This window comes from Oncorhynchus tshawytscha, linkage group LG17 (assembly GCF_018296145.1).
Source record: "Oncorhynchus tshawytscha isolate Ot180627B linkage group LG17, Otsh_v2.0, whole genome shotgun sequence".
Lineage (NCBI taxonomy): Eukaryota > Metazoa > Chordata > Actinopteri > Salmoniformes > Salmonidae > Oncorhynchus > Oncorhynchus tshawytscha.
Window position 1 is genome coordinate 20,283,003 of NC_056445.1, and position 24,270 is coordinate 20,307,272.

General features: G+C 43.3%; 1 protein-coding gene across 11 annotated transcripts in view; it reads right to left on the reverse strand.

Moving 5' to 3' along the window:
• Positions 1-1,451: 1,451 nt before the first annotated feature.
• The window catches only part of LOC112217203 (liprin-alpha-2-like), a 278,209-nt gene continuing 255,390 nt past the window's right edge, over positions 1,452-24,270 (reverse strand). For 3 of the 11 annotated variants that reach the window (XM_042300381.1, XM_042300378.1, XM_042300377.1), the window contains exons 17-31: positions 23,452-23,481; positions 22,839-22,966; positions 22,444-22,628; positions 18,224-18,308; positions 16,729-16,734; positions 13,809-13,890; positions 12,322-12,522; positions 10,222-10,287; positions 8,224-8,259; positions 7,838-8,013; positions 7,600-7,697; positions 6,787-6,962; positions 6,290-6,358; positions 5,785-5,938; positions 4,968-5,409 (exon numbers count right to left, since the gene is read on the reverse strand). In XM_042300381.1, coding sequence (XP_042156315.1) covers positions 5,132-5,409; positions 5,785-5,938; positions 6,290-6,358; positions 6,787-6,962; positions 7,600-7,697; positions 7,838-8,013; positions 8,224-8,259; positions 10,222-10,287; positions 12,322-12,522; positions 13,809-13,890; positions 16,729-16,734; positions 18,224-18,308; positions 22,444-22,628; positions 22,839-22,966; positions 23,452-23,481 — 1,770 coding nt within the window. In that variant the 3' untranslated portion in view covers positions 4,968-5,131. Of the gene's footprint in view, positions 2,847-3,239; positions 3,716-3,806; positions 3,851-4,967; positions 5,410-5,784; positions 5,939-6,289; positions 6,359-6,786; positions 6,963-7,599; positions 7,698-7,837; positions 8,014-8,223; positions 8,260-10,221; positions 10,288-12,321; positions 12,523-13,808; positions 13,891-16,728; positions 16,735-18,223; positions 18,309-22,443; positions 22,629-22,838; positions 22,967-23,451; positions 23,482-24,270 lie in introns of those variants that run through there. The other 8 variants (XM_042300386.1, XM_042300385.1, XM_042300382.1 and 5 more) reach the window with 6 other exon arrangements.

A 24,270-nucleotide genomic window follows, 5' to 3' on the forward strand; every position in this document is an offset into this window, starting at 1 on the left:
TACGCCTCTGGGTTTAGAAACTCTGTGACCAATATTGTTCAAACAGCCATCATGTATTGTGTTAATTATTTAAAGAAGCGACATCTCTATTGGCAAAAGAAAGTTGAAGGGTGGGTTTCACAGAATCTCAGTTGAAAGTGATTTTAAAAGGTGCAATGCAGCCTCTTTAAATGTCTGGGTAAAAGTTAACTGCCTTACTGTGATTCTTCTCAATTAAAATGACAAATAAACAAAAATAGCTTCTTAGCAAAGAGACTGTCTGGGAGTGGTCTGAGTGAGGGCCCTAACTGGACAGGCCTAATAGGAGGGATATATTTATGTAACCTGAAAACTTGCAGGTTATTGGCAGAGAGGTTTGAAACTCTCTTTATTGGTCTATTGAAGGCCCAGTGCAGTCAAACGGACTTTCCTGTGTTTAATATTTCCACACTATGAGGTTGGAATAATATTGTGAAAATGATAATTCCCTTTTAGTGTAAGAGCTGTTTGAAAAGACTGCCTGAAAGGTCATCCTGTTTTGGTGGGATGTAGTTTTGGCCTGGGATGTAGTTTTGGCCTGGGATGGAGTGGGAATTTCCCATTCCCACTCAGGCCATTCCCAGACAGTCCTAGAAAAAGTCTTGCTTGAGAAATATCTTTTTGCTAAGCTATTTGTTTCTTTTTGATTAAAAACAATTACAGTAAGGTACTTAATTGTTAACCAGAAATTATTTGATAGAGATTTTAAAAACTGGTAAGCAATTTGGGTCAAGGAAAACATCTGAGCTCTGGGTGTATTCAAGTACGTTAAAAACTGAACATTATAGTTAGAAATAGACTGAATAGAGCTGACACGATTCCCTATTCCATGTGATAGACAATCATTTTTGTTCTACACAACACATTTCTATCTGAACATTCTGTTAGGTTATGTCCTCCTGAACAGGCCCCTGCAGTCGCTGGAAGGGTTTCCCACCTCATAACTTAGCTTCAGTTTGGGTTCAATCCTCATGCTGCTAACATTTTATCACTATTAATGAAGCTTACTTTATACCTACTTACAGACTTCAACAAAATCCAACCGTACAAACCAAAATCCCTTCATATTACTATAACATAACCATTTAGTAGTCAACGGAATATCGCTTAAAGCACTAATGATGCCAGAACTGAGCTCTGGAGTGGATATTCTGGTGTTCCACATCCTACAGCTATCATCCAATCTACCTTGTTGATACATTCATATGTGTGTTTTGTCATATATTATATAAATATATATATATATATATATATATATTATTTTTATTTTTTAAATCCCAGCCCCTGTAGGCCATCATTGTAAATAAGAATTTGTTCATAACGGACTTGCCTAGTTAAATAAAATAATTGTCATGTTTAGTTTATATCTTATAGTTTAATATGATGAATGAACTCTTCATACTAGAGCTCTGAAGTGAAGCAATGAGTGAAAAATAGTCATTTCAACAGCTACTTCACTGACAGTATTTTTTTTTATTGGCAATGAAAATTTGATTGATCACCACGTAGATTTGACCAAAATACAATTAGCAATGAATAAAAAATGGACACAAAATAAAATGATTCTTTGTTTGTGCAAATCGAGGATGTAAAAGTCAACAAAAAATTCAAACCTGATCGAGTACTCCAGCAGAAATAACTCAAAGACAGGTAGGAGGGCTGTACAATAGGTTTCCCTGGCAACTCAGACAAAAACAAAGAGTTAACAGTTACACCAATGTCACAGCAAGCAACAGGTTTGTCATTAAAATTCACCTCACTTCGACATGTTCATATACACTCTACGCACAATGAGTTAAGCAGTCTGTCTTTCAGTTATTTCTCAGCGATGCTGAGTCGGACCCCATGGCAAAATTAAAAAAAGTCCAGCTTGAGTTTATTCATGTATGGCTTTATGGTCAAGGTACTATAGGTGAGTGAGATCATCTGATGAAGAGTGTTCCTGCTGTTAGTTGATCTCTGAGCTGAGTAGCTTCAGAGTAGAGTCTATCTTTTAGTCTGTGGCTGTAGTCCACAGTTTCTGTGGTTGTATCAAAGTGCTTGTCACATCATCAGTAGACGTCACAGTGCGTTTCTGTGTCCTCCTCCCAGAATGCTTTGCTATGAGATGGGCTTCGTCATGATTGTGAGGTGGGGGGCTGTGGCTGGTGGATGGTGACACGGATACATGGGGCTGTACACGCCACTAGAGGGCAGGCTTTACCAGCTGGGGGGGGAGGTCACGTGGCGACCAGATGGACAGTCTCTCCAAGGTGAAAACACACGTTTCCCTGCACAATGGAAAATAACTATGTACAAAATGGTCTCTCAGGGAATGATGGAGAAATGTTCAAAGAGCAGCATATTTTAACCAAGGACATGGACTTGAAATGGGAAGGGGGGTTTATTTGCACAAACTCTGAATATCTTTTCTTTTTTGTAATATAGATGTGTATATATTTATATATATATATTTAAAAAAACTCATATTTATATTAATTTACAGATAACCTACACATCTCCTGGTAGAAGAAATACACAGTACATTATGCTTCAACAAGTTATTGTACATGTAAAAGGTAGAAACGGTGACAACAGGACAGACTGAAGGAAAGTAGCACCGGCAGCTGCTGCCCAGGTTTCAGGGGGCCTTGACTTGTAAGTGCAGAGGGGGCGGCTTGGCAGGAGGCACCCCTCGCTGCCCCCCCCTCCCCCTCTCTTTTTGGTGGGTGGGTGGGTAGGGGGTGCTTCTTGGCAGTGCGTCTCGTCAGAATGTTTGTTCCAGGCAGGAGGACCCGTCCAGCAGCTCCAAGGTACAGTAAGACCTTCTCTACATACAGTATCTGGACCTGAAAGAGAGGAGGTATGGTTTACTTACACTGTGCCACTGTGAAGCTTTATCCACAGTGACAGTACAGTTTTCATAAACATGGATTTGATCACATGGGAATTATTGTTGACATTACTAATTGTGTAACATCTCATTTGAGACGTAGCTGCCATATATCCCTCTACCTTGGCATTCAGGGGTATTCATGTATATATTAGGGATCCCCATTAGTTCCTGCCAAGGCAGCAGCTACTCTTCCTGGGGTCCAAACACATGAAGGCACTTACATCACACATGAAAAAAATATAAAAACAGTACATCATATAACGTATATTACACCACTACATATCTACAATACAAAATGTATATTACCACCATACTACCTGTGTGTGTCTCTTCACAGTCCCCGCTGTTCCACAAGGTGTATTTTTATCAGTTAAAAAAAATCTGATTCTACTGCTTGCATCAGTTACCTGATGTGGAATACAGTTCCATGTGTTCTGTGGCTGTAGTTGTCTGTGCTGGACAGAGATTAAAGGAGGGACAACAGAGTGAGGCCGCCTCATGCTGCTGCCTTTGACTCCTATCATCTGATCATGAGTGCCTGCACTAGAGCAGGGACTCTCCTCTCCAAGCAAACATGGTTATCTGTAAAGACAAGTTACCCTCTCACCCCGTTCCAATTTCTCAGTCATTTGCTGTCCCTGAGCAGAACGACAGATGTAAGAGAGAGGGAGAGTTTGTGCATGAGCATGTGTGTATGCACAACTGATAGCTTGTACAGGGATAATGTGTGTGACTTACAGCTTACAGTCTCTCTTCTCCTCCCTCAGCAGGAGTATGTCCTCACTGTAGAGCTGTCCAGACGCTGCACTGCTAAGGGGCCAACTGTAGGGGGAGACAGAGACCCATCAGTTAGTCACTTAGCTTCAACACCCAGAGTGGGCCCAGGGTCAGTAGATAATGCTATCCAACTTACTTTATGCCCATAACAACTGACACAGGATCAGCTCCCATTGTCCACTGTGAGAGGGACAAACAAATGAGAGAGACAAACAAAACGGACTCTAAACCAGTTGATAAGGGCTAGGAGAACAGTAGACCATACTGTGGATACAACACACTGCACACACACACACCACACACGGGAACGAGGTTAGTCAAAATGTCAGCTAGCAAAGCCAAGGCACATTGCATCGCACACTCAGAGGAGGAGTGCACGTGGCCATTTTGAGTGAATCACACCTCGTACAGGAACAAGTCTGTTAATGTCATCACCACCACAGACCAGGGACCACAGATAGAGGCAGATAAAGGAAGGCAGCTCGATTACACTGGGGACAGAGTGTTAGAGAAGAACTCTGGTCAAAACCTGCAATCGGATGTCAGCGATAGACTTACTTGTATCAGAAGTTGCGTCCATAATTCCGGAGGGAGTTCTGGCATAATGCAGCCTGCTGCACTACAGTTCAGCTATAACTCACTGGGCCACAATCACAGACGCAAGTTTCAATACATCCCATCCCCTTGAAAACGTGAAGATTTTGACCAGCATCCTCTTTTAACAACAGGGCGAGGAGCGACACAAACTGGCAACTGTAAAACATCCATCTTATCCATCATAAATCTTTGATTATTTTATGTAAACCTCCTTTTACAGGGCAACTAAAATAGCTTAACTTCCATAGCTCAGCTAACATAGAACTAACATAGCTCAACTTCCATAGCTCAGCTAACATAGAACTAACAAAGCTCAACTAATATAGCTCAACTAACATAGAACTAACATAGCTCAACTAATATAGCTCAACTAACATAGAACTAACATAGCTCAACTTCCATAGCTCAGCTTATATAGAACTAACATAGCTCAACTTCCATAGCTCAGCTAACATAGAACTAACATAGCTCAACTAATATAGCTCAGCTAACATAGAACTAACATAGCTCAGCTAACATAGAACTAACATAGAACTAACATAGCTCAACTAATATAGCTCAACTAAAATAGAACTAACATAGCTCAACTAACATAGAACTAACATAGCTCAACTAACATAACTCAACTAACATAGAACTAACATAGCTCAGCTAACATAGAACTAACATAGCTCAACTAACATAGCTCAACTAACATAGAACTAACATAGCTCAACTAACATAGAACTAACATAGCTCAACTAACATATGCAAAGGGGATTCCTTGCTTTAACTTCAAGGGTGCAGCAGCAGAGGCTGCAACTAACAACTACTGTGCTAATAACAGTAACCTGAGTAACAATTACTGGACACACAATATGTCTACTATAACAAACGGACAACCTGGACAAACAAATGGCCACCCTTGTAGTTGGCATCAGGAGCAGAACGAAACGGAGGAACAGAGCAGTAGAGGTAGAGAGAGAAGACAGTTGGAGAAGAGAGGAGGTACGGTAGGGTGGACAGCAGGAACCGGGGAGTTTTGGGGGGCGTAAAGGCACACAGGCCAACAGCAGGCCACATGGTATCGCTCCAGTATATCTGACCTTGAAACCAGTCCAAATACATGTCGTCAGGACTGTCATCCAGCGCCTCATAGAGCACTGCACACAGAGCAGCAGTCCCAGAGCAGAGGAAATACAGGTACAGTCAGCAACATGCTCCATCCATACAGCGATAGACGAGAGAGAGAGTGATGGGGAGAGAGCTCCAAGTAAAGAGAGGGGCAAGAGGACACCCCCCCCCCAAACTCTAACACAGAAATGAAATGTATCCAGGTACAATCTCAATCAAATACATTTTGTGGCAGCTAGCCATTTTTATAAGTGTTTGATGAGTGCAATTTTACCATCCAATTTGGCATTTTTAGCAATTTACATTCGTCCAAGCTAAGTGACCTAGACTGGAGGCTCTAGTTTAATTGTTAGGTCTACTTTGTGGGGGTCTTGGCCATGTAGGGGGTCTGTGGGGGAGCTCACCTTCGGGGGGTAGCCTACGGGAGTGTGAGCCGGTGGTGACACGGAAGCCAGCGGGGAGGGTCTCTGCCGAACCGGGCATCATACTAATCCCATGGACGTCCCGCGGGGGGAACTGCCTCCTCCACGATGGCCCCCGGAGGTCATTATCTTCATACTGACGGACAGACACACAGACAGAGACAGGGACAGGTTAGGGATTGAGTTTAGAGATAAACTGGTCTGAGAACAGCTGGTGTCTGCATATACAGCAGTGTTTATAGTAGCTAACAAATATGACTAATTTCCCAAGGCCTTATATTTATCTCAAACCAACTCTAAGACAATATGAGAGACAAATGAGTGATGGGTGGGAAGTGGAAACTGAGGACAGGTCTGAGGTGCAGTGAGATGGTGGAAAACAGAGTAATGATTGACAACAAACCCAGGTGTGTGTGTGTCTGTCTGCCACGGCCCATCACCCATGGTAACAGCGGGGCTAGCTGTCCGGGTGACAGGAGTCACTCACCTCGTCCAGTCGTCTCTCAGTGCCCAGGGCTAGCAGGTTATTATATTCCCTCTCCAGAATCTGACGTGCCTGGGGAGAGGAAGGGTAAATAGGTCTTATTAGGTACATTTGAAATGGAAGTTCTAGGTCTCTTTATTTGGGGCTCCAGACGCTTTCTGGATTACCAAACAGCTCTCTGTTGACCTACTGGTCTGGTACTCAGGGTATTATTAGACCTGTTTGAGATGGAAAGACTGAGAAATTAAATGTGTTTGAAGTGTACTTCTAATGACGATCATCTAAATAATTTATTCTGTCCTGAAAATAAATAAAAATAAAACACTGTTTAATTTAACATCATAATTCACTTGCTTTTAGTTCTGAGAGACAAGACTACGGACTCTTGGAATGAAGACGTTAACGTCTTCCTCTTATGGTGTGGTTGTGCTAGTATATTATGCATCGCCCTCTTGTGGCGTAACTATGCTATAGCGTGATGCGGGGCAGAGGAATCTGACCTGAGTGCTTTGGTTGGGGATCTGGATGAGCAGCGCCAAGCTGGTGTGGTCAAAGTTGTCGTCGAGGGCGACCAGGGCCCCGTGCACGCCGCTCTCCAGCAGGATGTTGGCATAGTCTTTTAGGCCGATGCTCTGGACCCAGCGAATCACCCGCTCGTTGCTCCACACCAGCACGTCTGGGGCACACAGACGTGGTATTACAGTAAACACAACATGGGTGTTGGGCCACAGACAGAATATTTCCATGTCTGGTTACATAATGAAGAAAACCTCTGTGCTCTGCTAGATTGGTCCTTACTGACCATCACCTCCTATCTCAATGACTGCTTGGCTATATTTCACAATAGAATGCAATACATACTGGAAAGTAGGTGCGCTTCCACAAGTATTATTTGCGTCAGCAGATTACTAACGAGATTGTAATTAGACACTACTAGATATATTTTAGCTCAAAGGTCTTCATTATTGTTCCTTGAGCAGTCTCTAAAGAAAAAAGTCCACCCAAAAATGATATTTTGGTATTCGTTTCATTAGTCCATTGTTGATATAGTCCCAAAATGTTATGCTTGTCACTAATCAAGTTTTCAAGATACTGTATCTAACTTTAAAAACACAGAAATCATTCCCATATGATTGATTTTGCATCATATGATCCTGTGTTTTGCAGGATGATACTAAATGCATCATACAGGGATGATTTCTGTTTTTTGAAAGTTACGTATCTCGAAAACTTGATTGCTGACAACAAAACATTTTGGACTAATGAAACAAATACCAAAAGACAGTTTTTGGGTGGAATTTTCCTTTACGTACCTCTCATTTCATGCTGGCTGTGCTCTCTGCGTCTCTCCAGCTCTTTCCTGTCATAGTTGAGCTTCTTCAGACCCATGATACCATACTGCAAACTCGTCCTACAGACATGGGAACATTAGAAAAGCCATTTTTTAGAAAGACAGACACAATAATATTTTGCACTTATTACCACAAAATGAGCCTCAACACTAAACTTTCCGATCAAATCCTTCATCACTCAGGAGGAGGGCAGGTGTACCTGTGAAAGCTGTCCACCATTTTGAGATGCACCCGGAGGTCCTTCTTGGTGAGGTGGTCCAGCATGCGGGCGTCCACCAGGCACTCCATGAAGTAGCTGCGGTACTGAGGTAGTCCTAGACTGGGCAACCACTCGTTCCCTATCCACTCATGGTTCATGTCACCATACGCTAGAGTCTGACAATAATGACAAGGAAACAATTAAGTACTGTAAACCATTGTTAATCTGTAAACGATTTTGAAGAAGTTTAAAAGTCGCCACATAGACAACTCTGGTGTGTGCCTAGTTAAATAAAAAATATAAATAAAATAATAAAACTAGAGTAACTCTAAATAATCTACAATTCCATTGTTCTAATCCATGAGAGAGACCGAAAAATCCTTTACCTGCGCCCAGCTCCCCTCCTCGGACTCCCCGGACCTCTGTCATTGGTCAGGCATGGAAAAGAAACAGTAGCACTATGCATGAGAACATAATAGCAACAGGTCACTGGACTTCATCTACAGTCCAAAAGTCTCTACTCTAGCATCAGAGGCTGTTGACTTGCTCAAGCCAGAGCCAAGGCCTCAGAACGTACAGAAATGTTCTCCCTCGCATATATTCCCCGAACAAACTATTCACATCTAAAAGTAGAGTTCCATCTAAATATGTATGAAAAATCACTATTCGAGGGAGAGAAAGTGGCCTGTGGGATTTATCTGCAATCTGAGAAGGCAGAATGATTTCCCCCCTTTAGCGTGTGAACTGAACTGGCCCCATGGGAGAGTAACACAGTTATCCCTTTAGTCCTGGGCTGAGCTGCTGCCACATTACATCTGATTTGGAGACGGGCGCTGCTGCCACATTAGGCCAATCCAGCTTGCACAAAACGGCTGGCACAAATGAGAGCCTTTTCCCCCGTGGTTCGCCCTCTGTACAATGGTGCTGAGTTGGCTATTAGCCTCATTGTGCCTGACATGCAGGCTGTATTAGAGGCAGGGAGAACAGTGGAACAAAGAATAACCTTTATGTTCAAGCTCAAAGAGATCCATTATTACACGTACAGTATAGTACATAGCTGTCTGTGTCCTAGGGATTGACATACAGTATAGTACATAGCCGTCTGTGTCCTAGGGATTGACATACAGTATAGTACATAGCCGTCTGTGTCCTAGGGATTGACATACAGTATAGTACATAGCCGTCTGTGTCCTAGGGATTGACATACAGTATACTACATAGCTGTCTGTGTTCTAGGGATTGACATACAGTATAGTACATAGCTGTCTGTGTCCTAGGGATTGACATACAGTATTGTACATAGCTGTCTGTGTCCTAGGGATTGACATACAGTATAGTACATAGCTGTCTGTGTCCTAGGGATTGACATACAGTATAGTACATAGCTGTCTGTGTCCTAGGGATTGACAGAGTATAGTACATAGCTGTCTATGTCCTAGGGATTGACATACAGTATAGTACATAGCTGTCTGTGTCCTAGGGATTGACATACAGTATAGTACATAGCTGTCTGTGTCCTAGGGATTGACATGAATGACACCTGCAGTGACTAATAATCCTGCAAGGTTTAATCTTGAGACAGAACCAATAGGTTTCAAATGAACATGTTTGGAACATACTGTATCAGTTAGCAGACCTGTATCGGATTTGATGTAGCTTCTTACACCAGTCTTGTAGGGTGAATCCTATGTACAATCAGCTGATCACTGTCAGGTTTAAAAGGATGACATTGCTAATGGGAAAAAATAGCATTATGTCTTGACATGTGCTGTATCTAATCAACAGTTGGCTGAAACGTACCATGAACACGGTTAATATAGGGTAACTACAGTATGGTACCCAAGGGCAACGCAGCTCCCTGAACCATAGCAGTAACACCAACACATACTGGTAAATATAGGGCAGTGCACCAGTCATTCCATTTACAATGCCTTATTTACCCATTATAATGAAAGGGAGAGCTGAGAATGGATGTGATGTGATGCAGTCTAACCACATTATCAACAAACCTACTGTTATACAATCTCCCTACCCTCCAAATCCTATAGGGGGAAAAATATGTTTTATTGTCACATACACCAGATAGGTGCAGTGAAATGTGTTGTTTTACAATCCCAGCCATAGTAGTACGCACCCCTGGAGCAAATCGGGGTGAAGTGCCTTACACAAGGGTACAATGACAGATTTTTCACCTTGTCGGCTCGGGTATTCAAACCAGTGACCTTTTGGTTACTGGCCCGATGCTCTAACTGCTAGGCTACCTGCCGCCCAGTCCTCAGTACAGGCCTCAGTAAAGCAGCCATTGACAGGTCTCAACACTGCAGTGAAAGCAAGAAAAGAGAGAAGTGAGTGAGAGAAGAGGTAAAAGGAGAGGAAGGACTAACCGTTTTGGAGGAGGGTGCTGCGAGGGTCTCCATTTCCTCGTGGGTCACCCATACATTGCCTGACGGCTAGGAGTGCGGTGCCCAAGAGAAGAAGACAGCAGCAGCAGCAGTAGTCCGCCAGGAGGGGCAAGCAGTATTAAAGAAGAAGAGCAGCACCACTGTAAGCCAATAGTGTTATAGCATCATGGTCAGATGATGAGCAAGCCCGCCCCTCTGGGGTCAAAGGGCACGCACAGTACACAAACAAACACAGACACAAAACTGTAGACATTGGTCCTTAACCACAGATCTAGGATCAGATTACTCTACCCCCATCATAACCTTATCCATTAAAGGGGTGAAATACTATCTGATCCTGTATCAGTGGTTAGGGGCAACTTCTGACTTTGGATAGACAAAAACAGCACATAACACAGGAGCAGCCCACCTACACAGGTGCAACACACACGGGCCAAAGGAACACATTTACCATGCATGACAAGACTGGTTTACCATAAACTAGTGTAGTAGTGGATTAGTACAGGGGTTTGGAGCAAACAGACACAAATACAAACATGCATATCCACCTCAGTCTAGTTTGATATACCTCAGTGTTCCACAAGGTTAAACCCCTTTCTAACAGACTCAGTCTAGTTTGATATACCTCAGTGTTCCACACGGTTAAACCCCATTCCAACCCATTCTAATCTGTTGTTGATTCTAATTTTAGCAGCCATGATCACTGTGCTTTGCAGCCCCACTGGATCAAGCTGTCATGGCCTAGATAAGATCACTTGAGGGGATGACAATCTCTATTAAAGACACCGTACTAAAGGGCTGCTCACGCATGCCTGTTTCACACTATAGAGCCGAACAAGCCCAGCTGTACTGGGCAGCACAGTACGGTTCGGGTCGGCCCCATAGGGTGAATCAGACGTCACTGTCTGTGAGCTTAAAGGAAGCAGAATAACCAGTCCTGCGACTGGTATGGAGCAGAACCCTGCATTTACAGTGTTGATTAACCCGGAGTGTAAACTTAAAGTGGTCGTTTGGTTCAGAGGGGCAGGGAACTGACCATCAGTCACAGCAGGGGGCACCATGGCAGAGGGGGGGTCTATAGAGTCATATTCCCAGTTCACTGCTCCTTGATGAGAGATTCATGAGCAGTGTGTGTGTGTGTGTGTTCGTGTGAGAGAGAGTGTGTGTGAATGTGAAAACCCTGCTGGTCATCTATGAACATCTTGGTCATGTTCTGTTAAAATCTCCACCCGGCACAGCCAGAAGAGGACTGGCCACCCCTCATAGCCTGGTTCCTCTCTAGGTTTCTTCCTAGGTTTTGGCCTTTCTAGGGAGTTTTTCCTAGCCACCGTGCTTCTACATCTGCATTGCTTGCTGTTTGGGGTTTTAGGCTGGGTTTCTGAACAGCACTTTGTGACATCAGCTGATGTAAGAAGGGCTTTATAAATACATTTGATTGAAATTTGACAGATAAAGCTACATAGAATAAACAGTTTGTAGCATTAAGCTCAGCAGGTTCCTCAGAGGTTACATTAAATCACCATGACAACTCAGAGCTGTGAAACATACTGAGGTATAAAATAACTGTTGGTGTGGTAAATTAGAGTAAATGCTGCAGAGCTGAATTAAGTGCATGAGCTGACTGACACTACTGAGAGATAAACAAGCCGGCCTTAAACGGTTTCCTCCCATTCTCTCCAACGTTCAGTTACCAACACAAAGGATAGAGATGCTACACAAGCCAGGCTCTCTGACTGTGAAGGCATTACAATGTAAACTAGCAGAAATAGCTTCTTGAGTGCCTTTACCCTTGAAGACTATACCGTCTGTGTGTATGTATGTGTGTGTATGTATCGGAGCTAAGAACGTGCCGTAAGCTCCCTCAGAATGTCGCCGGTGGAGCTATCGAATAGGTCAAATGCATTTTCTATAGCTCAATGTGTTTGTTGTCAAGCAGGCGGTCACGTGTGTTGGTGTGATAGAGGAGCCTGGTTAAAGCCCAGACGGGCAGGTTCAGGGAGGCAGCGCTATATGCTAAGCTAACACACTGACGGCAGTTACATGCATAGGTGCTTGTGCGTGTGTGTGTCAATGGACACTCACGGTTCTGGAGGTTGGCGGGGCAGATGGACTGGTGAGGGACACCATCTCCTGGATGGCCAGCCGTAGTTTGAGGCGGTGCAGGGGGTTACTGATGCCAATCTCCCTCTGGATCTCTGTGTCCGACAGGGCCGACATGATGGCACCGCTCTTCACGTTGGCACGACACGCCGCCACGTACCAGGCGGGCATCCCCAGCCACAGCTGAAACAGGAGGAGGAAGACCATTTGTGATTTCATGTAAAGTAGCGAGTGAGCTTGTTTTTACAAATTATTGGTGATGTGGTGGGAGGACTTGTCTACCATCCTTACTTATGGTAGACAAGTTGAGTAGCGCTTCCTTGTTTTAATAAAGATCTACTGAGAAACAGTAGGGGGCAGTCATGGTTGAAATGTTCACCTTGTATGTTCATGTTCTATCATAATTAAATGAGGAAAAACTGAATACAGACATAGGATCTTTCAATGAAGACAGAAAATAAACTGTGATGATTCATTGATAGGCAACGCATTCATTTACTTAATGAATACCCATGTTAATATTAAACAACATCACTATGGCCTTTATGAGGTGTACATGTCAAGCAATTACACTCAAACCCATTTGGAATTGATTTAACTAGGAAAAGGTGTGCCGGGGAGAACATGGCATAGTAAATCACAGAGTAGACCTTTACCAACAGCCTCTGAGGCTTCCACCAAGGTGACATCAAAATCTGGGACATTGACTCCCATAATATCCGTGAGATCCAGATTCAACACACTGCTGGTCCCATAGGCCCAACACCAGAGTGTTTCCCAACTCCAGTCCTCCAGTACCCCCAACATCACACAGTGTTGTTATAGCCTGGGACAAACACACCTCATTCAACTCATTGAGGGCTTGATGATCAGTTGACCAGTTGTATCAGGTGTGCTTGTCCAGGGCTACAATAAAAGTGAGTACTGTTGGGGTACTGGAGGACTGGAGTTGGGGAAACACTGGATTAGATAATAGACTTAATATAATAAAGCACAAAGAGTAATGTCAGCCGGAGGCGTAATCATTTTATAATAACTCTCGGTAACATGCTGACTACTACGGCATTGGATTTCCCCGGGTCGTAATTACAACACAATACATCCAACGATTATGTAACAGCACTGTGTCGTTCCACATCCTTTACCAGTCATGTTTTGATTTAAGGAAAGCATCTGGTCTGCATTTCGAAGTGCCGTATTAGAAAGAGTGACCATTAGGCTGTGGAACGGCATCGGCTAATTGATTTGAAATGTGAAACATCATCGACGGTCAGAGGTTAGAGGTTAGTGTCGTATCTCAGGTGAATGCTGAGTGTGCAGACTGGGGAGTCAAGGAGGAATAGACCACTTCACCGGGGCGGAGAATATTATCTTCTTCACAGAGTGGGAGTCTGGTACAGACCTTGTGAATCTATCCCAGAGGCGGGAGGATTGAGAATGGCTCCAGGCCAGAGTAGAGGAGTGCCTACCTCCAGCCAGGCCACCACTGTGGGGCCGTCCCATTGGGCGAAAGGTAAGCCTTTCCTCCTCGCCTCTTCCAACAACTCGTGCCTGAGGGCGGGAGCAGAGACATGGGATTAATGCACTGCACACACACATATACTGAGACAGTCACCCCCCTCACACAAGGCACTAGTATTACACCAAGATTTTGTGTGTGTGTTCACTGTACAGTGCCACACACTTTATCTCTCACAGGCCAGAGCTTTCTAAAAGGGCACGGTCTTATCATACAGTACATCAATCTCTCCATACACACACTGCATGTAAAATGAGTACTCTCATTCTCTGCCCCTAGCCCTCTCTCTCCCTGTCTGCCTCTCTAACCCCCTCTCTCTGCCTCTTTTTATCTCTGCTACTCTGCCTCTTTCTCTCTTTTTCTCTCTCTGCCCCTCTCTCTCTCTCACCATCTGGTCCAGACACACCTTGAAGGGACAGCTAGGGCTGCTGGGCTGGTCACTGAAGCCTGACTTTGAGCTGCTAATCTGAAGAACCATCAATCTCCACTTGTCTCTGTGCTGCAGCTGGGAATGTATTACTACTGCTGAGATACTAACCACAGAGAGACTGGGCTTTTTCTGCTGACTGAGATACTAACCACAGAGAGACTGGGCTTTTTCTGCTGACTGAGATACTAACCACAGAGAGACTGGGCTTTTTCTGCTGACTGAGATACTAACCACAGAGAGACTGGGCTTTTTCTGCTGACTGAGATACTAACCACAGAGAGACTGGGCTTTTTCTGCTGACTGAGATACTAACCACAGAGAGACTGGGCTTTTTCTGCTGACTGAGATACTAACCACAGAGAGACTGGGCTTTTTCTGCTGACTGAGATACTAACCACAGAGAGACTGGGCTTTTTCTGCTGACTGAGATACTAACCACAGAGAGACTGGGCTTTTTCTGCTGACTGAGATACTAACCACAGAGAGACTGGGCTTTTTCTGCTGACTGAGATACTAACCACAGAGAGACTGGGCTTTTTCTGCTGACTGAGATACTAACCACAGAGAGACTGGGCTTTTTCTGCTGACTGAGATACTAACCACAGAGAGACTGGGCTTTTTCTGCTGACTGAGATACTAAATACAGAGAGACTGGGCTTTTTCTGCTGACTGAGATACTAACCACAGAGAGACTGGGCTTTTTCTGCTGACTGAGATACTAACCACAGAGAGACTGGGCTTTTTCTGCTGACTGAGATACTAACTACAGAGAGACTGGGCTTTTTTCTGCTGACTGAGATACTAACCACAGAGAGACTGGGCTTTTTCTGCTGACTGAGATACTAACTACAGAGAGACTGGGCTTTTTCTGCTGACTGACATACTAACCACAGAGAGACTGGGCTTTTTCTGCTGACTGAGATAATAACTACAGAGAGACTGGGCTTTTTTTCTGCTGACTGAGATACTAACCACAGAGAGACTGGGCTTTTTATTCTGCTGACTGCAATATCCTTTTGAGAGTCTTGCTGAATATATTCTTTCTGGCCATATTTAAATCGTGTTTGGTGTCTTTATTCACATTCTTTGATGGAATACTGCATTTTTGTGTGGCGGTGGAAGTGGTCAATAGGTAAACTAAGATGGCCAGAGTGAAATCGAGAAATGTGTTATTTATGCTGAGCACCACTTTGAAAGCAGTGCTAAGCACTCCTGACGCCATCCTCAGCTCAGAGTAAATTGCACCTTATCTAGGGAGAGCAGAGGAGAGGAGGTTCTCTTTACTCAGTCATGTACCAGGCAATATGTAATATGCTGATTCCTGCGACACCAACTCTGTTAGGCAGAGAGACAGAACTGATGAACAGTCTATATAAATGTGTGTTTGGGGTATGTGCGTGTGTGTCTCATCTTTATTGCTGTGTGCACACTGTTAACTAATGGAGTTGGGGAGCAGATGGGTGGGAGGCCTATGGTGTAGAAAAGAACCAGAGAGGCAACGCTAGAGAAATACCCAACTGTGGAACGCTACTTCCTGAAGACAGTTGATAGTGTCTGACTGGTCTAAGAGTCTGAATATAGAGAGGGCCTGTTGAGCTGATAAATACATAACTCACACAACATGCTACACACATAAAAACAGACTTCTGAAGTTACAATTCTATTCCGTGAGAGTTCTAAGGCAGGAAACTACTTCTTGAGTGCAGCTAAAATGTCTTCCATCTGGAGACATAGTGGCCAACATGAGGCATATGGAGAAAAGGCATGTGACACATTATGTATGTGACTTGGTCAGAGTTGAAGGCCTCAGTGCAGAGAAAGGGCACTTGAATACACCATACAAAGACTGAATGGACTGACAGACAACATAGGAGATGTGTCCATTGATATTAATCAATAATCAATTGTTTCCATTCAATGTCGTATCAATACAACAGGCATATAGATAGATATGTTCATGTCAGGCTGTTATGGATGAGATACACATCCACTGAACATAGCTGGGAAAGGAAGGAAACAGTTATGACAAAGAAAATAAAACAACAAGATATGACGCCCCATAACCCGGTATCAGAACCGGTTATATCTCACAGTCACAGATATAGAAACACGCACAAGGAAGGAGGAAGGTATTGGACATTCCAAGTATAAAAATCAACCCCATTAACAGGTGACGGCACACATTCTTTGTCCAGCCATGGATGCAGCCGCCACTGCACTGTGGGGAAGAAACATTTTATACGGTAAATGAAAAGATAGAAAGATTGAAAGGAAGAAAGACAGCTAGAAAGCAAGGGGTCATTAACAGCCATAGAGGGACAGAGTGACGTCAGCTTTGGCACCGGCCATTGGGAGGGGGACAGATGAATGGACAGAGAGGTGGACAGACGGCACAGCGCTGACAATGGAGATGTCCAGGTGTCACACTGTCACAACTTACCCGCTTCTTTAGTCACATGATGAGAGGGAGGGAGGAAGAGTACAAGGAGAGAGAGAGAGAGGAAGAGAAAGTGACGGGAGACAAAAAGTGCACAAATGTTAATGAGTTAACACCCCCCCTACCACCTTGCCCCCAAACACACACGAATGCACAAACACACACACACACACACACACACACACACTGCCATACATGCACGGACACATATTCAAACACACACACACACGGATGCAGGCACCCCCCCACCCCACACACACACGGCAAAATAGAAACAGTCTCTCAAGTAGACAGGTGACAAGAGCTTTTCCAAAGACTGACATTAGAACAGTAGAATGACAAGTCAAAGAATAGTATTGGTTAGCAAAAGAAAAGCCACTTTCTTCTTCTCTTTGGTCGATGCAGCTTTTTACAGCATCGCGTGCAGGCAGACGAAAGATAATGCACTTGGGGCAAGACACCTGCAATGCATTGGCTCACATTCTTCACAGGAACAAACCAGCCAAATGCCAAACATTACCCAACACATCACACATACACAACACATCAGCAATGAACCATCACGATATTGACCAGGCTGAAAATGTCAATGTAAATTCAGCAGGCAGTTCAGTATGCATGCACTGGAGGAGAGCATCAAGATGCAAGGCGATCCACTTCCTGGAAAACTGGAGAGTCGACACCAAATAGAACACAGTCGTCATCATCATAATACCTTCTATTGATCATCTGTAAGGGTGGGAAAGTTATTTGTCATGACAACTCAAAGCTCGCCGACAGAGAACACATTTGTCATTTGGCACTGACATGGTAGACACATACATCCCCAGTTGAAAGGAGATGAAACTTGCACATGAGGGAACCCCTCTGTTTTGTCGTTCATGTGTGGGTTTAAAGGAGGACTATATCTGGAAAACCAAACCAAAAGAATGAACTAAGAATCGTAGGCCTACAATGTGTGACATGAATAGACTTCCAACCCAATCAAAAGTTTGACTGTGTGTTTGGTTAGGGGGGGATCCCTCTATTGTACGTCTATTCAGGTTCCTGGTCTGTATTGATCCTCTCTCTGCTGGAGAGTGGGAGTATTGGAGATGTATCTTCTATCCAGCCACATGTGGAACTGCCTCCTCTACAGGGAAAGGACTAATGAAACCAGGGATTCCTCACCAGCCACTGTGTACGGGGTCAAAGGTTGGAAATAGGATAATGATCTCTATTCAGATGTACTATAGACAGACACTGCTGTCTGGCACATAAAAAGGTGTCTGTATCATAACACTTTAGTAGTGTCATGTACAGTAGATTAACACAGGGGGGTGTTAGTACTGGTGTGATACATTGCCCAGTGTTTCTAGTGACACAGGTATGATTTATCTCCCACTGGCTGTGATGTGAGGCAATCGAGTATTATTGAGTGCAAGGTTGTTGTTTGTTTGGGGTGAAATGCTGTGGTGGCAGGTTTGAGGGGCAGGAGGGGGGTGTTGTGAAAGCTTACTTCTTTTTCAGCCGGCGGTCTTTCTCAGCCTGAGTCCCCAGCTTCCCCACAGCCATGTCCTGACCCAGGTCTGGATCAGACACTCCTGTGAGAGAGGGAGAATGGGACGTTACTGCACTGCCTGCATGGCTGATAGAAATCATCCCGCGTAGATAGCATCCAGACAGTACTAGCAAGGAGCCACACTTATCTCTTCTGAATCTGTACTCAACAGAGAGTTTACGCTTTTTCAAAGTCACTTAACTTCTTTGGGCTGGGGGCAGTAGTGAGTAGCTTGGATGAATAAGGTGCCCAGAGTAAACTGTCTGCTACTCAGGGCAAGTTGCTAATATATGCATATTATTAGTAGATTTGGATAGAAAACACTCTGAAGTTTCTAAAACTGTTTGAATGATGGCTGTGAGTATAACATAACTCATATGGCAGGCAAAAACCTGAGACAAAATCCAACCAGGAAGTGGGAAATCTGAGGTTTGTAGTTTTTCAACTCATTCCCTATCGAATGCACAGTGTCTATGGGGTCAAATTGCACTTCCTAAGGCTTCCACTAGATGATAACAGTCTTTAGAACCTTGTTTGATGCTTCTACTGTGAGGTGGGGGTGAATGAGAGGGGAATGAGTCAGAGGTCTGGCAGAAAGCCATGAGCTCACTACGTGCGTTCACGTGAGGGTTAGCTTGTGGTACCTGAACTATTTGCTCTGACTCTACCTTGCACTGAGCCTACGCACACTCACTAGACTATATACACATAACATACTGTTTACACACTCACTAGATTATATATACACACCATACTGTATACACATTCACTAGACTATATATACACACACCATATACACACTCACTAGACTATATATACACACACCATACTGTATACACACTCACTAGACTATATACACACACACTCATTAGATGATATATACACACAACATATTGTATACACACTCACTAGACTATATATACACACCATATACACACTCACTAGACTATATATACACACCATATACACACTCACTAGACTATATATACACACCATACTGTATACACACTCACTAGACTATATATACACACCATACTGTATACACACTCACTAGACTATATATACACACCATACTGTATACACACTCACTAGACTATATATACACACCATATACAAACTCACTAGACTATATATACACACCATATACACACTCACTAGACTATATATACACACCATATACACACTCACTAGACTACATATACACACTCACTAGACTATATATACACACCATATACACACTCACTAGACTATATATACACACCATATACACACTCACTAGACTATATATACACACCATATACACACTCACTAGACTATATATACACACCATATACACACTCACTAGACTATATATACACACCATATACACACTCACTAGACTATATATACACACCATATACACACTCACTAGACTATATATACACACCATATACACACTCACTAGACTATATATACACACCATATACACACTCACTAGACTATATATACACACACAATTTGCTGCTGCTACTCTGTTCTTTATTTTACTCATATTATCTATCCTGATACCTAGTCACTTTACCCTGCCTTCATGTACATATCTACCTCAAATACCTTATTATTATCTATCCTGATGCCTAGTCAATTTACCCTGCTGCCTTCATGTACATATCTACCTCAAATACCTTATTATTATCTATCCTGATGCTTAGTCAATTTACCCTGCTGCCTTCATGTACATATCTACCTCAAATACCTTACTATTATTATCTATCCTGATGCCTAGTCACTTTACCCTGCCTTCATGTACATATCTACCTCAAATACCGTATTTGTTATTATCTATCCTAATGCCCAGTCAATTTACCCTGCTGCCTTCATGTACATATCTACCTCAAAGACCTCGTACCGCTGCACATTGATCTGGTACTGGTACTCCCTGTATATAGCTTCATAATTGATCTGGTACTGGTACTCCCTGTATATAAACTCAGCAAAAAAAGAAACGTCCTCTCAATGTCAACTGCATTTATTTAAAGAGAACTTAACATGTGTAAATATTTGTAAGTTCCACAGACATGTGACTAACAGAAATGGAATAAAATCAAAAGTAAAACGTGTGTGGCCACCAGCTGCATTAAGTACTGCAGTACTGCATCTCCTTCTCATGGACTGCACCAGATTTGCCAGTTCTTGATGTGAGATGTTACCCCACTCTTCCACCAAAGCACCTGCAAGTTCCCAGACATTTCTGGGGGTGATGGCTCTAGCCCTCAAGTTCTGTGAGGTGGAAGAAATTCCTTTGCATGTTCATGAATTGTCTATGGTTCATTGAACAAGCATGGGAAACCCTTTACAATGAAGATATGTGAAGTTATTTGGATTTTTATGAATTATCTTTGAAAGACAGGGTCCTGAAAAAGGGATGTTTCTTTTTTTGCTGAGTTTAGATCCATTACTGATCTGGTACTGGTACTCCCTGTATACAGCTCCATTATTGATCTGGTACTGGTACTCCCTGTATATAGCTCCATTATTGACCTTGTCATGACGTTGCCCTCTTTGGGTACAGCGAGCACCATCCCCCTGCCCAGGCTGCTGTGGTCAGAGAGGTTGTAAATTCCTGGAGGAGATTATCTCCTCATGGCCACAGTATAGAGAGAGAGTGAGTTTTCATTGAGAGAACAAAGGAATTTCTTCCACCTCACAGAACTTGAGGTCTGAACAACATTTATGTTCTGGAGAAGGTATAAAAGATTGGTGAAGAATCCAGCTACGAACTGGTCCGTTTGGTACAATTTTGTGAAACTCATGGGAGACAATACGGCCACATTACTATAGCGCTGTTTATACAATAGCCTCAGATATGAGGCTTACATCTAATTGTTGTATAAGATGAATGAGTCAGGATGATACTGTTTGTGAAATTGTGTAATGTGATTTTGGACTGTTTAATGAAGGAAACTCCAATTCCCTTTGGAGTTTTGGAGTTTAACTAAATCAGAGGACCGTCCATGAGCACAGTTATGGTCTGGCATCATGGGACAGGCCCTTTTCTGCTCTTCCGAATAAAACCCCCACCCGGGTTTTCTATCACCAGACCATGTTTCCCTCAATTACGAGAGGACTAAGGTTGAGATCAGCTTACCTCGATAACGAGAGGGCCAAGGTTTGAGAGGAGACCATAAACCTGAGTATAAGCTAAGGATTGAGTAGATGGCTGAATCTTTTAACCATACCATGTGGTTAAACTCTTAGACTATCGATACCGACAGAATAAGAACAAGTCTTTGATATTAATTACTAGTCTGCAGCTAAGAATTCGGTATCATTGAACACGAAGCCCGACAACCGCCGAAACATCTATTCTATAAAGACATGAATGAATGTCGCTCTGAACTATCTATTCTAACCACGACAGAGAGATGGAGTCTGTCCGCCCTCTCTCTAACAGAAACAAACTTTTCAACAGAGATCCCGACGACACACTGAGCGCAAATATATATATTGATTGCAATTGTTCCTGAATGAGTGAGCGTTCATGTGCAAAGGATTAGCATTTCAATTGTTATAATTATCACTGTCTAATGAGCCGCCATACCGGTTTAGCCCACTAGGGCACATTCCCTTATCATTTCCTTGTAACCATATCTACTGTTTGTTAAGCATTTCTGTGAATTACTTAGTTAGTAAATAAATGATTTTAAGACAATTGATGTATGGATGACTCATAGTGAAGACTGGGTTTGTGCAGATAAGCAACAATTTACGATGTTTGGAATGAGACTAACATGAGGTAAATAATAATTCATTAATTCGAAGACTCATTGATCAGATATTAAAATATCTGAAAGTTATATTAGGAAAATTATAACTTTGTAATCTGAATATTTTCCTTGGTGCCCCGACATCCTGGTTAATTACAGTTACGTGATTAATCAGTTTAATCGCGTAATAATAATTGCAGAGAGTTATTTGAGAAATAAGTCTTCAGTTTTAATGATGCCAAAGACACGACAATCTGCTACTGGTACTCTCTGTATATACAGTGGGGAGAACAAGTATTTGATACACTGCCGATTTTGCAGGTTTTCCTACTTACAAAGCATGTAGAGGTCTGTAATTTGTATCAGTACATAGAGTATATAGAACAGACAAGAGCAACTCATATCAGAGAGGTGCTGAGTGTAGACCAGTACCTTGGCTCTGCCCGATGGCCTCCCTGTGGGCATGCAGCTGTGCCAGTCTGGTCTTCTCCTTCTTGCCAAACAGGCGTCCGATGGAGGACTTGATGCCTTTCTTCTTGGGCTGCTTGTTGATGGAGTCCTGACTGCTGGCTACGCTGCTCAGACCACTGGCCTCTGCCTCCAGGCTGGCAGCAATGCTGCAAACACACACATGCACACATATGCATACACACGCATGCATGCACACACACACACAGTCAAGGAAAAAGATACAACTTGGGTAAGAGATCATTTGTCTCATAAACTACCGTCAGGATGAAGAAGGTGGAGTATGTGTGTGTGTGTGTGTGTGTGTGTGTGTGTGTGTGTGTGTGTGTGTGTGTGAGAGCGCTATAAGTGCAGCATACCCTCGGGCCTCGTTGTGTGAGGAGGCTGGCAGTGTGCGGGTCATGCGTACGGTCCGAGGCGTGGGAGGAGGGGACGTCTCACACTTGATGGTAGCCTTGTCCTGGCCGTCATCGTCGGTGGCCGCAATCTGACCGTGGAGAGGTGAAGAGACCTGTTAGTAGCTCTTATAAAACTAGTATAGTAACACCTCACACATCAATCTCTACAACACTGTTACTACACTATAGTAACACCTCACACATCAATCTCTACAACACTGTTATTACACTATAGTCACACATCAATCTCTACAACACTGTTATTACACTATAGTAACACCTCACACATCAATCTCTACAACACTGTTATTACACTATAGTCACACATCACACATCAATCTCTACAACACTGGTATTACACTATAGTCAGACCTAACACAATCTCTAAAACACTGTTACTACACTATAGTAACACCACACACATCAATATCTAAACCACTGTTTGCTTATAGGTCTTCATAGTCCAATAATGGCAAGGATACACCAGACCATGACAGTCATCTACAGGAAGACAGAGGTATTATGAATTTGAAATGTCTGATGTAATAAAATGAACATATCATTAGTACTGTACCTTTCTCCTGTGTTTCCTCAGATCACTGGGCTGCAGGGTGGAGGACAGGAAAGAAAAGGAAAGCAGCAGTTTACAGTAAATCACTAAGATTAAACTAAATGTCCTCCCCCATACAGAAACACCTCATTTATAGTCATGCCTAGCCGATATACCATCAGGTGGGCACATGACCTGTCAATTACACATTACACCACACAATCAATTACAGGGATTTGTTGAAAAAAAAAACTGCTTTGCCACTATTAATTTGAGAGGTCAATAAAATCAAAGGCTCATTCTTTAAAAGCCCTTGGGTATTGGCAACATTCACTCTCTGAGACCCTTTGACTGGCTGGCTGGCTGGCTGGTGGGGATTTGAATATTTTTAGCCCAGTGGAGGATAGAAAAAGGAGACAGACTCCCTGTGATGGGGACATCTGGAGCGCTACAGCCCTGGGTCAGTGTGTGAGACAGACAGACAGACAGACAGACAGACAGACAGACAGACAGACAGACAGACAGACAGACAGACAGACAGACAGACAGACAGACAGACAGACAGACAGACAGACAGACAGACAGGCAGACAGACAGACAGACGGTACACACAGTCAGCTGATCAGTTCATCCTAATGCGTGTATTTCTAGATTGCCATTCAATAATGTCATCTGGGGATTCATCAAGGCAGACCTTTTTTCCTTGGTAGTATTGTCTCCATCAGAAGCTGGAGCAGCCAGAGCAACACACTAGTAAAAACAACCAATGTACCAAGGCACATGACAGGGAAGTGCTGCAACAGGCTGACCTAATGTAGACAGTACTTTATTGACCTAACATAC